Consider the following 13582-nt stretch of genomic DNA (forward strand, 5'->3'; position numbering starts at 1 on the left):
GCACAAATGTCCACGACCTGCTTAGAATTTGGTCAAGATCCATGTGACTTCACAAATGACAATTTTGGCCATAACTTAAGAGTTCATAGGCTAATTGTGACAAAATACACTTAATACATTTCTATTTAATTTCTTCAAAGTCTTCATTAGATATATGAGGCTGGACAGACATGGATATAGACTGGTTGGTGGAGACATGCTATTGCAAGGCAGTAATTTCAGTTTCTAGCTGCATTACCATTGCAGGTCCAGTACAGTTTTCATTTCCTGTGTCTTTAATATGCAGATGCTTGTTAAAGCTCTTTTAGAATACATTGAAGTTTATACAAGACATAAGATTTCTGCAGCAAAAATCTGTGTTAATCAGGTTTTATTTGATTAAGGAGTTATTATATTCATGTTATTGCAGAAAGTCGACACAGCAAGGCTACTTAAAAGAAACTAAATGAACTGCTAAAGCACCGAGCCAAATGATAAGTTTCTTCATGTTGAATTGTCCTTGAGCCAAGACACTGAATCCTTGTGAATTCCAAGCATGCAGCTCTGTAGAAGGTCCTGGCCTTTGACCTCCATCATGTATGTGGCCAGAGGTGTCACTTAGTGTATAACACTAAAACATGCACCACAGGATGTATGATCAAGATTGTATAAGAAAATCATCCCACTTTTCTTTCAGTCTTTGGTTTGATAGTATGTAAATAACAACTTTAAATTTGATTTATTAAATAAATATGGATAACTGGATCTCATGGTTGGCAGATTCTATCTTATACAACTGAAATAGCCATTCTCTCCTATTGTTGTCAGTATATGTGATGTGTAACTTTTTTTAAGTATCGTGTTTATTGTATCTTTGTTTAGACGGCCTGTTTTCGGGAGGAGCGTGACGTGTTGGTGAATGGGGACGGCCTGTGGATTACCACCCTGCACTACGCCTTCCAGGATGACAATAATTTGGTAATATAGGATTTTCTTTCTTCGCCTTTGTGTATATGTGTGTATACATGAGCAGCTATAACCATACAGACGGTTGTTTCCATAATTTTCCTCCCAGATTTTAACCTTAACTGTTCTCAGGAAACTGTAAACTTTATCAGACGTGTCAGACACCTTACCTTACTTCTACATGTCAGCACTTTCAGATTTTGGTGCTTTCCAAAGCAACACCCACAGTTTTCTTGTGAGTAGCTCCACCTGCCACTTTCACCACCTCACTCTTCGGTTCATTTTTAGAATACAGTACCTCTTCTGCACGATGCCTGGTGACCTGCCAGACACTGACCAGCACATTCACTTCTCACCGCAAAGCACAACATGACTTAGAATTGTAGGAAATTGGGCAGCAGAAGTTAAAATGGCCAAAAAAACATTTACATAAAAGACCAAAAGAATGAGTTTGGCGCTAGGTGACTGCTTGTGAGCCAAGCTCTTCCTCACTTCCATTGGCTGTTGGAGCCAGTCGTCCTCTCTCTAACCTGACAGTCTGCCCTCTCTGTGTGACCCTGAGCCCAAATGCCAGGACTGCTTGTCATTCCATTTCCCACATTCTCACAACAAATGCTTAGCCCTGGACACTCCCCAAGGCTTTAAAAATACACACCAATGCCCGTCTAGCCTTTTATTTTTAGGAAAACCCTCAAAAGTTAAGAAGCATTTAGATGCTCGCTGCCTCAGTGCCCCTCTGTAATAATGATACTGTGAGAAAAAAGGAGAGGAGAGATGGTGGAGGGTGGGGGAAAGAAGGCTGGCATATTTTTGACTTTCTTGAGTGACTGTGTTTTTTTTTCTCCATAAATAATCTCACAGTTTCACACTTTTTTCTTTAAAATGTGTTACTTTAACTTTGGTCGCTCATGATTTCTGTTCATGTCATTAAAGGTTCTGTAAGGTTCTTTAAATCATAACATAGCAGCAAACAACTATTTTCTATGTTAAAGTATAGTGGAGTAATGGAGTCCTGAACAGAGAACGAAGTCACAGCCAGCACATAGTGTGTGCATGTTAGTATATGGATATGTGTGTATTAGTGAAGTGGCAACCTACAGTGATGTCACCCACTGGTTTGTGAACTGCCGTTTTGAAGCCTTGAGTTTGTAATTTGGCCGTCACATCAGGGTTTTTTGAAACCAGAAGAAACCATATTTGGAGGAGAAGGTGGAGCTGAGGAGGAGTGAGATCTCTATCCTGATTGTCAGGCAGGTCGCTGAGTGTGGTAGTCTGTCGATAACATGGTAGCCCCGCCCTAATGCATACCCTGCTTTATCGTCTATTGTCCCCTAAATGTGACCACAATTTAAAATCTAAACATCATGTTATATTGAAGAACTTGCGACTGAGACCATAAACATATTAGGAAAATTACTGACTTCTTTTTGCAACTAGTGGAGTCGCCCCGTGATGGTCATTAGATAGAATGCAGATTTAAGGCTCTTCAGTATGGGCTTAAATTTTTAGAGCAGAGTCTACATCCATTTTTATATACAGTACGGTCTTTGGTATTAGTGCATGTGAGTCCCTCCTGTTAAATCGTTGCTCCTCCCCCACATTTATAACACACAGGAGGCACAGCCCACATGTAAGCTGACACAGTGCAGTGCGCAGTGTTCAGGGGAAAGTGACCTTCCAGAATTTACTCCACTGAAGAAACCACTTTTTTGGCCGAAAATGCCCCCGACAAAGAAAGAGATAAGCTCAGATCACAGGCGGACTAGCCATGAGGATTATTGGCTCAAATCCCAGTCAGTTGGTGGACAGTCAAAACATCCAAAACATTTTAAAAGTTTTTACCAGCTCCGTCAGTGTCATTTGTGCGACCTGTCCCAGTGGATAATTCCAAGGCTGAATTTCTTTCCTAGTCCGACCAGGGAGCCAATACTGGTCCAGCTTTGCTGAGAGGAGAATGTACTGTTTTCATGAGTGATGGATACAGTAGACATGGTAACATTAGCTATCTTGCTGTTACGCCTATTATGAATTTCTTCAGCAAATGTTATTATCACTAGCTAGCTTACTGTCAGCAATGATTGTTTACAGAACCTTTAACTGTGTTGCATTTCTGTTTCTCATGTCTGTCTCTTTGTCTCTCTAGTATCTGGTCATGGACTACTATGTGGGCGGCGACCTGCTGACTCTGCTCAGTAAGTTTGAGGACCGACTGCCAGAGGAGATGGCCAAGTTCTACCTGGCTGAGATGGTGCTGGCCATCGACTCTGTTCATCAGCTACACTACGTCCACAGGTGAGGAGCATGCTGTGTGTGTGTGTGTGTGTGTGTGTGTGTGTGTGTGTGTGTGTATATGTGTGTATAAATGTGAGTAATTATTTTTTGAGAGAAGCAGACTGAGTGGTAGACCTGATGATGGATGCTCGGTGTATTTACATTATTCTTGCTATGTGGGCAATTTTCCAGCTGTGGGGAGCCACTGTAGCTAAATGAAAATAAATGAAAACAGTGAGAGTGTGTGCGCACAGGTTTGTCTTCAGTCATCACTGAAGCTTGTCGATACCACTGACTAATTACAGAGTATATTAGTTTGTGTTCCTGCGTGTGTTATTATTTCACTCTAGAAAATTGACATTTGAGGTTAGGTTTGTGTGTGAATGTGTGTGAGAGACAGGGTTTAAGTGCTTTAGAAAATAACTGTTGTAGTCTTGTGTAGTGTTTTTGTGTAACTGTCATGCCAGCTGTTATTGTACCTGTCCTGTTTCCACTTACAGACTTACTTACTTACTTAAAGAGCAGTCGCAGGCCGTGGCTCTTGAAAACTTTCTCTTCTCTGGTTGTAGATACCAGAGGAATTTTTCAGCCAATAAAAAATGCCCTTGGGAGCATGAAATAAGGCTGTTCCAGACAGGAAGTGGTCACATCGGCCCCTTAATGTAATTAACGTGTCGCTTTCGCCAGGGGCTCGTTGCAGCAATTTTGCACAAGGAGCATGGGAAGGATGAATAGATGGAGGGAAAATGAGGGAGGGTCAGAAAAAGAGTAAGATAAAGCAGGAGACTGAGGATGGATGGAGAGGGCTGGTGGGATAACGTGTTGGGCGTGTCCGACGGAAAGAAATGTACTAAAAGACGACGACAGAGTTATAGAGAGATGTATGTATAAGTGTATAAGTAAAGAAAGCGAGTGAATAAGAGGAGAGTGGGGAGCCACTAATTGCATGGTGTTATCTGGGGGCCGTGGGTGGGGGTTGGCAACAGCAGCGGAGATAGAGAAGTGGATGGAAGGGAAAAAAGAACAGGGAGGAGGGGAGAGCACAGCTTCTCTTTTAAGTCCCCGTGTGGATGCTTTGGGAGAGTAATGATGGGTTATGGGAGGTGCGTGGGTGGGGGTGTGGTGCTGTCACCTCCCCCCCATGTACCAACCCCCCAAGTCCTCCTTTGCTCACACTTAACACACAGACTCGTGGGAGATTTGTTCACTGGCTTTGTAGAGGGTGGAGACAGCCAGGCAGGTCCCCTGAGGAGGGTGTGTCCTGCTGGCTGGTCCTGTCTGATCAGTGTGTGCATGTGTGTGTTTGGATGCACGTGTTGAGGGTGTGTTTATCTTGGTGGTGATTGTGTGTGTGTGTGTGTGTGTGTGTGTGTGTGTGTGTGTGTGTTTCTTATTCGTATGACTAAGCTAAAAGACAGTGGATTAACCCTGTAATTTAATGACTTTAATGTCCATTAAACAAAAAAAAAACCATCCACCCCATATTCATCGCTCACTTTCAGTTGCACCACACACACATAATTAAGCCACCGTTAGTGAATATAAATGGGCAGGTTGTGGTTGTATGGCAGGGCAGTGGTTTGCCTGATTTTCTCTTAGGAATCGCATTTTCAATGATCCTGTGATTTCAGTTTCTCTTGGGGAAAAAACACAGAGGTCCCACTCTCATGTGAGTCAGTGTCTTATAGCTCAGTCCATAAAAATACTGTATCAGCCCAAACATTTTTAAAACTACCCACGCTTTTCCAACACCAGGATTTAGAAAAGTACTTTTGGCAGAGAAGAACATTTTGAATAAAACACAGTGGGCAGATATCATGTTTAACATGTTTTATATGTACTGTCAGATTTCAACAAAAATACTGAAACTAGTTAAAAGAAAAATCCCCAACAACTATGTTAAACTGTAGTCATGCAGCCTTTTTAATTTCTGTTTTTCTGTTTTATGATTTCAAAGCATCAATTCTGTTGCAAGTTTTTATCTTAGTAACAGATGTGTTATCAGTCATACTTGTCCTGTTTAGAAACTTTCTCCAACCCAAGAATAAGGTAGTCAGCATAAATCCCATGTTTGTGTAGGTGCTGCTAACAGACTTGTCATCATTGGTTCAATCATTATACTCACAGCCTCACACATGGAAGTGGTCAGAATGATTATTTCTGGCAGTTAATATTTCTCACAGAGTGAGAATGAGACTTTTTGTCTCATTCTCACATCATTCGTCCCCTGTGTGTTTCCGCGTCAGCCGTCAGGGATTCGTTTTTACTCATCTGAAATGAATTTCTTCATGGCAGCAAAGCCTATTACACAAGCCATGGGAAACACCTGGATGTTAAATTGGGATAATTAAACACTGTTGTTGCTGACTCACTCTAATGGACTCACTATAAACTCACTAGCAGAGCAACATTGAGGCTGTAGACAACCTACAGTGCAGCATTCTGCTGATGTAACAGGCTCCGCTGTAAGAGCAGTATGAGCCGCACCAATCACATGGAAGTGGCTGCTACTCAAAAATAATAGGAAAACACTTTATTAATTATAATTTTCAAAAAACATTATATTCATCAAATATAGTGGTGACCAAGTTGCTGTTCAGAATGTAAAATATATATATGTGTATAAAATATAAAACCTATTGAACCCTAATACAGTGCTAAGAACATTTCTCATTTTGGAAAACTGTGTATTGTCTAGTGCTATATGTCAACATTATATTATTTGTGCTGCTGACCTCATTAGTCTGTGGTGTGAAATGAGGCTCTTCCTTGTTTTGTGAAGAAGCCGACCTCGCCACATTGTTGGTCCGTATTAAAATTGATACCTGCTGCAGCATTGACGCTGATGAAGTTGAAAAGAGCCCAGATGAAAGAAATGAAGAGCAAAGAGCACCGAGGTCAACCTTCTGTCCCTCTCAGCTGAGTCCCATGAGAGTCAGAGTGTGTAAGAGTCAGACGCACAAGGAGACTTGTGTGTGTATGGGTGAGTGTGTTCATTTATTCAGTGGTCAGTGATCTGCGTGGCCTCCCAGAGGGGCCTGACAAACGTTTCAATAGGCCAACTCAGCATGGCTTTGTACTGCCTAGCACCACATCTGTCCACCATTGGAGTGTGTGTGTGTGTGTGTGTGTGTGTGTGTGTGTGTGTGTGTGTGTGTGTGTGTGTGTGTGTGTGTGTTGTGTTTGTGTGTGAGACACTGTGTGAGATGGGGGGGATTCTGATAGTGAGATGGGGGTTGGTACAGAGAGACAGAGAGTGTGTGTGTGTTGTGCATGTGTGTGTGTGTAGATAGCAAGAGGGGGAGATTTGTTGTGATCATGGAGAGAGGAAGACAGATAAGATCACAAAAACATGAAATAAGAAGTTATGTCGGGGTGTGGCAGTTAGCTTCTCCTGAGTGTTGTGTAATTGTGTGTATGTGTGTGCTCGTGTGCAATTGAGTGTGTTTTCCTATTGATTGCAGCCTTTGTCTGTTTTAATATTGATTAGGGCCATGTGTCTCTTCACAGCCCAGTGATCGAAACGAGAACAGGACTCTCTCTCTCACACACACACACACACACACACACACACACACACACACACACACACACACACACACACACACACACACACACAACCAACATTTATAAAAGAGCTTTAATCGCAATATATATTATAGGGAATGAATTATGTCAATGAGTGTCCTCACAAAGATAGAAGTACAAGTGTGTGTGTGTGTCAATATCAAGTGATATCAGAAGTCAAAGCAGGTCTTTGAACCATAAGTTCACAAATGCTTGGCCAGAGCCATGTGGACATGCCTTGTCTACGCAGTTTCCAGTGTTGCTGCAGGCCACATTGTGTGTGTGTGCGTGTGTGCGTGCGCGCGCTGTGAGGTGGCATCCAGATGGCCCTCACAGATGGATGCTGTGGTCTTAGAGGAGATTACCTCCCTCTATTCTCGTCTCTGTGCTGCTCCTTAAGACCACAGGAGCCCTGTGACACAGTAGCCCAATTAGCTGTGCTAACTAGCCTAGCATTATCTTAGCATTGCCACCTTGCTAAGACTAAATGTGAGTCAGCTCTTGCGCTGTTAGCCTCCTGTGGCGTTAGCTGGGGGCTTTTATGTTGGTGCCCTTACCATCAGTGGGCTCATCACTCAGTGGGTCAGGAAGATGTTGGGAGCAGAGGAAGAGAGGCAGTGGGGAGACAGGGGCTTTGCTGAGTGTTAAATGGTTTATCACTAGCAGCCCCCTCCCTCCCCCTCCCTTTCCCCCACCGTGCTGTTTGTCTGCCACACATACATTTACACACACATTAGACAAGGCAAGGGTCAACTCAGGCTGGCTGCTCTTTGGCAGACCAGAAGTCTCCAGAGCAGATTAAGGCCTTCCAGCAATTGAGGCACCTGTGTATGTACACACACACACACACACACACACACACACATACCTACACACCTACAGGTCCACATGCTTCCAGTCTAGTCCAGGCGTTACGGGTGTCATTCATAATTTGTGAGGTCTGCACTTCCTGTCAAGGTAAACCAGATTGTGTGTGCAGAGGTTGTGCGTCTGTCAGGGTCACAGATCAACACCAGTCATCCCTCATTACTCTGTGAAGTAGAGACAAATCTATTTAAGAAGTTAGACATTGTATCCACCAGCTGAAGAATATATTACTGCTGTGAAAATTGAACCTATCATTACATTTTACTGAAAATTCCCTAAAATGAGTTTCTTTATTTAAGTGCCTTATATCTTGTTTAAATCGTGATGTCTATCAAATGATTCAAACTTTTAGACCAGAATTCTGTCCTTTACGCTACAGATCTGCCACTGAAGCTGTTGTTTCCATGTAGCGAAACAGAATTGACATTTCCTCTAAAGGTTAAAAATGTTCCACAAGTTCTGTTTATAACATTTTACAATTACAAAGCCAAAAGCCACAAATTTTTTCCAGTGATTGTGCCCAAGTTTGTGTCCTCTTGCTCAAGCCTTACATTATGTCTAGGTTTTGAGTTGTTGGAGTTAAGGTGAAAGTTCATAACAGAGCGGTGTACTGTCCAAGATAAATGTCCTTTTAGGGACATTAAACTTTTATCTGAGTAATCTTAATCCCCCATCGCCGGGTTTTATGCTCTCTTTGATAGTCTGACCCTGAGTGTACATCATGTCAGTTTATGTGTGTTTGTTGCTGCCAAGTTCATGTTACTCCACACTGGTTGCGTGAAGGTATGCACTTCGGTACAGTATGTGGTTTCTATCCAAAATGCTATATACAGCATCCACTTTGGAGAGCGATGTCCAATCTGGAACTCATCAGTGAGCAGTCGAGCTCTTTAAAAAGACTTCTAAGTAATCCATGATGCAAACAGTGATTTGCTAAAAGTAAGTGTCAATTTATATACAGTCTTCGTCTCGGAGCCCGACTTTTATGTGTCTATACGAGTCACATATGTGCATATATTACTTAAATCTCTGCTTTTATAGGTTGGTGATTTAGTGGCGTCTCTGAAGCAGAGAGATAGCTAGCCCACCCCCTGCTCCAGCCCCCAGAGATAAGACTATTAACACTACTGGAAAATGACAGGGGCTTCACATGTGGCTTTGAAGAGATCGCTGGCTGAAAACCTCAGCATCAAAGTCATCTTCAAAGCCAATTTATGTCTGCTCCCCCTTAGAAAAAAAAAAACTCTGAGGGTTGGGCAACAGTCTTAATAGTCTTAGATTAAAGAGAATTTAAGAAAAATGTGAGGTGGAATGTGGGAATTTCATAAACTTTAACTGATTAACTTCTATTTCCTCAAGTTTTCTTATCTACAAACACGGATTGTTTTCCCAGGAAATGGTATCACATTGATTACTGTCCATCAGGAGGCACTGGAATTTATGTCTGACCTCACTGTAACTTTAGCAGATAGACAGATCCTGTGTGAGGCCAAATCTAAAAGGTCACAAACAGTGTAATGGCTGAATGGTGCAGGTGACAGCTGCTGTCGTCAGCAGAGATATAAGGAAGAGACATTTTTCATGTGACGAGCTTAGAGGCCATGTTTGTGTTTCATCCTGTCATACATGCGTTTCTTATCAGTATTGGTATCAGTATTGTGTTGTGTTGGTGTGTTTGTGCAGAGTTGAGCAAAGCGAGTGTGGGAGTGTGTGCTTGTGCTGAACATCAGATTTATTATTTTAAGCAGAGCCATGCTCACATCACTGGACAGAAATAGGACCAGCTCAGCTCTGTAACCTGTTACATCAAGCGTGTGTGTGTGTGTGTGTGTGTGTGTGTGTGTGTGTGTGTGTGTGTGTGTGTGTGTGTGTGTTTCACACTACCCCAAAGAGTTTTTTGTGTGCCCTCCATAGCATGTGTATTGAGGCGTGTTGTGGTTCAGTGTGTTGATAAGAGGGCCTCAGACACAGGGCTGGACGGGGTCTGCCCTCAGGGGAAATCAGTGGGACTGGTCAGACGAGGACAGAGGTTATATTTAGCTGTGATGGTGGGATACAGTAACGTCTCTGTATCATACTAATTCAGGCCAACGATCATTGGGGGTTATTTCGTGTGTTTTCACAATTATTATAATGTGGATTCCAGCCAGAGACACATATAAAGCTGGGAGTCACCCACCAGAGACTGGCAGCAGAGGCCAGGCACAGAGATCTGCATCAGCACACTCAGACTGTCATGTAAGACAATAATGCCTGCAGGAAGCACCTGTCAGTGACCACCTGTTCACATGCAGGAGGATCTCCTGCACATTAGTCCTTATGGGACAAATATCCTAATTATTTGTAGAGACTTCACAGGAAGTAGACAACTGTTCCATAAAGTTGCAAATAATGCAAAACTTGTCCACAGCTAATTTCCTGGACAAATCTATCTCCATCTGCTAACACCTCACCAATCTATGGTGATAGATTGGTGAGGTGTTAGCTAACGCTGGCCTCCAGAGCTTCAATGATTATTTAATTAGTTTGTTAAGTGAATAGTCGATGGACATTTGGACATTTAGGAAACTGTGGTCAGCATTTTTAATTTCTTTTCCGACATTTTATAGACCAAACAAATGACTAATGAGGAAAATGTTTTTAGTTGCAGCCTCTGTGGACACCAATATAACACTGCTGCGTTTGTCTGTGGTTCTGATGATCCTGTCCCACTCTAAAAGCCTAGTTTACTGGTTATTAGTGAAAGTATCTGGTGAGGTGCTCCAGCTGCTGCAGCTGCCAGACAGAAACCTCTTGGTCTGTCTAACAATTAATCCACCGAACTGGAATCAAGCCACAGTCTGGATCTATATTATAAACACATCATCAGCAGTAGTAATGCAGAGCAGATGCAGGTTGACAAGTAGGTCTACAGTGGCCACCGCGACCACATCTGTAAAAGAATGTGTTGTCAGTGAAACCCCCCACAGCAGCTCCCCACCACTGCCTCCCACCCAGCCCATATCTGTTCACAAACACAAATATTGTAGGAAAAGGGAACAGGGGAGTGTGTCTGTTTAGGACACAGGTTTTTTTTTTTTTTTTTTTTTTTTTTGCGAGTGGGAGTGTGTTTGTGTGCTGCATATTTCCTCAAACAATGCATGTTTGTGTGTGTGTTTTTAATCTGTCTCCTGCACACACACACACACACACACACACACACACACACACACACATTATGTACAGCTAAATCCCACAACACATTTCCAGCTATTTCCAGTGTTCATGCTTTTGGTCATTTACAGTTGTCATGCGACTTATAAATGGAGAGGGCGAAATTACACTTAATTGAATCAAATAATATCTCAATTATTATTCACTGCCTTTACAAGTAAGTTAAGACAGTTACATTTCCCTGGGTTATGTAGTTTAATTTGAGGATAATTGATGGGGAGTTGCACTGTTATATGAGCTGTGTGTGTTTTGGATGTCTTATAGGTATTGCTTTGTTTGGAAGCATCTTCCTCACTCTTCTACGAGGAATCACTTGCTCAGTTTGTCTCCTTCTCTTCACCTCATCTTTTCTCTCTGGCTTCTTTCAGGGACATTAAGCCTGACAACATACTGTTGGACATGAACGGCCACATCCGCCTGGCCGACTTCGGCTCCTGCCTCAAACTCATGGAGGACGGGACGGTAGGTTTTTTTTTTTTTTTTTTACCACACTGCTGCTGATGCCTCCTCCTCTGGCCAAAGCAAACATACCAGAGCTTTACTGACCTCCTTGTCAACCCCCAGGGGTCTCCCAGGAGGAGTGTGTGGTTCAACTGCTTGGCTGTGCCTGCAGTTTATGATTCAGACAATTCTCCTACCAAATAAAAGCCCCTTTCCCCGCAGGTTTTATATAAAAGGAAACTGAGAGGATGAAATAGATGATCAAAGCAGGGCCTGGCTTTGTTCCTCCAGTGTTGATACAGTGACGAGGTTATATGAGCACTTGAAAAAATAAATTCACTGGTAGCTGGACACTCTTTGGAACTTTGTCGTAGATTGAAACGTCCAGATTGAAGTTTTGAGTGATGATAAGAGTGGATTTCTTTGGTGTTTCATCTGTGTTAAAGCAACCTCCTGAATAATAAAGACAGATGATACCATCATGTGATGGATCCAAACTCCAGCATCTGCTTTTTCTCTTCCACTGTGGAACGTCTGGCGCTTCATATTTTATTTATTTCATGTTTTTACATTTTGAAATGTTAAGATTTACTGCTTTGATTTTTATTCAGGATTCCTGCATCAAATTTGCATTCTGAAAATTGCTTTTAAATAAGGTGAAAAAGAGCTCCAAAAAAAAACCAAACTATTGACATCATCCTGTAGTGGGGGTCTGACAGTTCAATATGCTCTTTGTTTGGTTGTTTGCTCCTGCTGGAGTGATGGTATTTATCTCACATGTTTCCAAGACTTCAGCCTGTAACTCATCATCATCATCACTCTTACTGCTGTTGCATGCAGGCTGAACTTTAAAACTGAAGGTCTGGGCTTGTTTGTGTGTGAGACTTTTGGGATCAGTTACTGACTTGTGCTTTGTGCCTCCTCTAGGTCCAGTCCTCCGTAGCGGTGGGGACTCCAGACTACATCTCCCCAGAAATCCTCCAGGCCATGGAGGATGGGAAAGGCAAGTACGGGCCTGAGTGCGACTGGTGGTCCCTGGGCGTCTGCATGTATGAAATGCTGTACGGCGAGACCCCTTTCTATGCAGAGTCCCTGGTGGAAACCTATGGGAAGATCATGAACCACAAGGTGAGCTGATGGAGTCTGAGGCTGATGTAAAACTGTCTCTGTGTACATGTAAATCACATGTCAATACAACACTAAGAAACATCAGTGCTGTAGTAAAAGGGATTTGAAAGATAACATATATAAGGTAGGAATTAAGTGGAAGCATGTGTGTATATGGAACTATTATACATTATCATCTTGTAATTGCAGTAAGTACAGAGAAGTTTTCTGTAGGGGGGTTCTATTCAGGAATCAGAAGCACCAGAAGAGCACATTCGACTGTGCTCTATTTTTGAGAAATGAAATGTTACATTTCATCATGTCAAACCTCTTTATTTGCACAGGAACGATTCCAGTTCCCACAGCAGATATCAGACGTGTCAGAGGATGCCAAGGATCTGATTCGCCGGCTCATTTGCAGTCGAGAGCACAGATTGGGCCAGAACGGCATCGAGGACTTCAAGCAGCACCCCTTCTTCACCGGTAAAGGCTGAGTCTAACTTCACAGATGTCACAGTGTCATCTGCGATTTCAATGTTCTTCCTTTTTCCCATAGAAATGTATATTCAAGTATATTTATGATGGAGATTGTTTATATGTGTCCGTTTTAGTGTGCCACTTATCATTTGATAGACTTTTCCACACTGAGTCAGTTATCCACTTATGTAACACCAGACTTTAATCATTTGCATCTTCAGAAAAACCGTGTCAGTTCTCAGGAGCTTAGCTGTGGAATAAATACCATCACACTGAAGACATCTTTGTCTCTCACATATTTTCATTTTAGGTTTACAGTTTATCTTATGAGCCAAACTCCTTCAGTTTTCTATGTTGTGGTCTTCCCTCTCCTGGTATCTTTTCTAGCAGTTGTATATGCTCTGCATGTTATCAGCAGCTGACATATGTGTGGATCTTGTATGAATATTATGTATATATAATACATGAATGTAAATTTTAGATGTTATCATGTTTTTCCAGTTCTTTTTGCTCTTCTGATGCATTACGTAGTCCAAAATAAATAAACTTAAATAAACTAAATCAAAAATAAGTAAATAAACTAAAACTAAACTAAATTATATACCTCATATATTGTAGTATATTAAAGATTGACAGTGTTAGTATGCCTCTTTAACAGAAGTCAAAATCTTGAAAAAATGAAATCTCAAGATGA

At 42.0% G+C, this 13582-nt stretch overlaps 1 protein-coding gene across 7 annotated transcripts in view; it reads left to right on the forward strand.

Annotated features, from left to right (window-relative positions):
• Positions 1 to 13582, forward strand: part of cdc42bpab (CDC42 binding protein kinase alpha (DMPK-like) b) — an 80091-nt gene that overhangs the window by 37601 nt on the left and 28908 nt on the right. For all 7 annotated transcript variants that reach the window (XM_071478624.1, XM_071478623.1, XM_071478625.1 and 4 more), the window contains exons 4-8: positions 862 to 957; positions 3089 to 3237; positions 11232 to 11325; positions 12232 to 12432; positions 12756 to 12894. In XM_071478624.1, the coding sequence (XP_071334725.1) occupies positions 862 to 957; positions 3089 to 3237; positions 11232 to 11325; positions 12232 to 12432; positions 12756 to 12894 (679 nt within the window). The remainder of the gene's footprint in view (positions 1 to 861; positions 958 to 3088; positions 3238 to 11231; positions 11326 to 12231; positions 12433 to 12755; positions 12895 to 13582) is intronic.

Source organism: Trachinotus anak, unplaced genomic scaffold (assembly GCF_046630095.1).
Source record: "Trachinotus anak isolate AG129_WGS33_773 ecotype Australia unplaced genomic scaffold, CSIRO_AGI_Tana_v1 ptg000005l, whole genome shotgun sequence".
Taxonomy (NCBI): domain Eukaryota; kingdom Metazoa; phylum Chordata; class Actinopteri; order Carangiformes; family Carangidae; genus Trachinotus; species Trachinotus anak.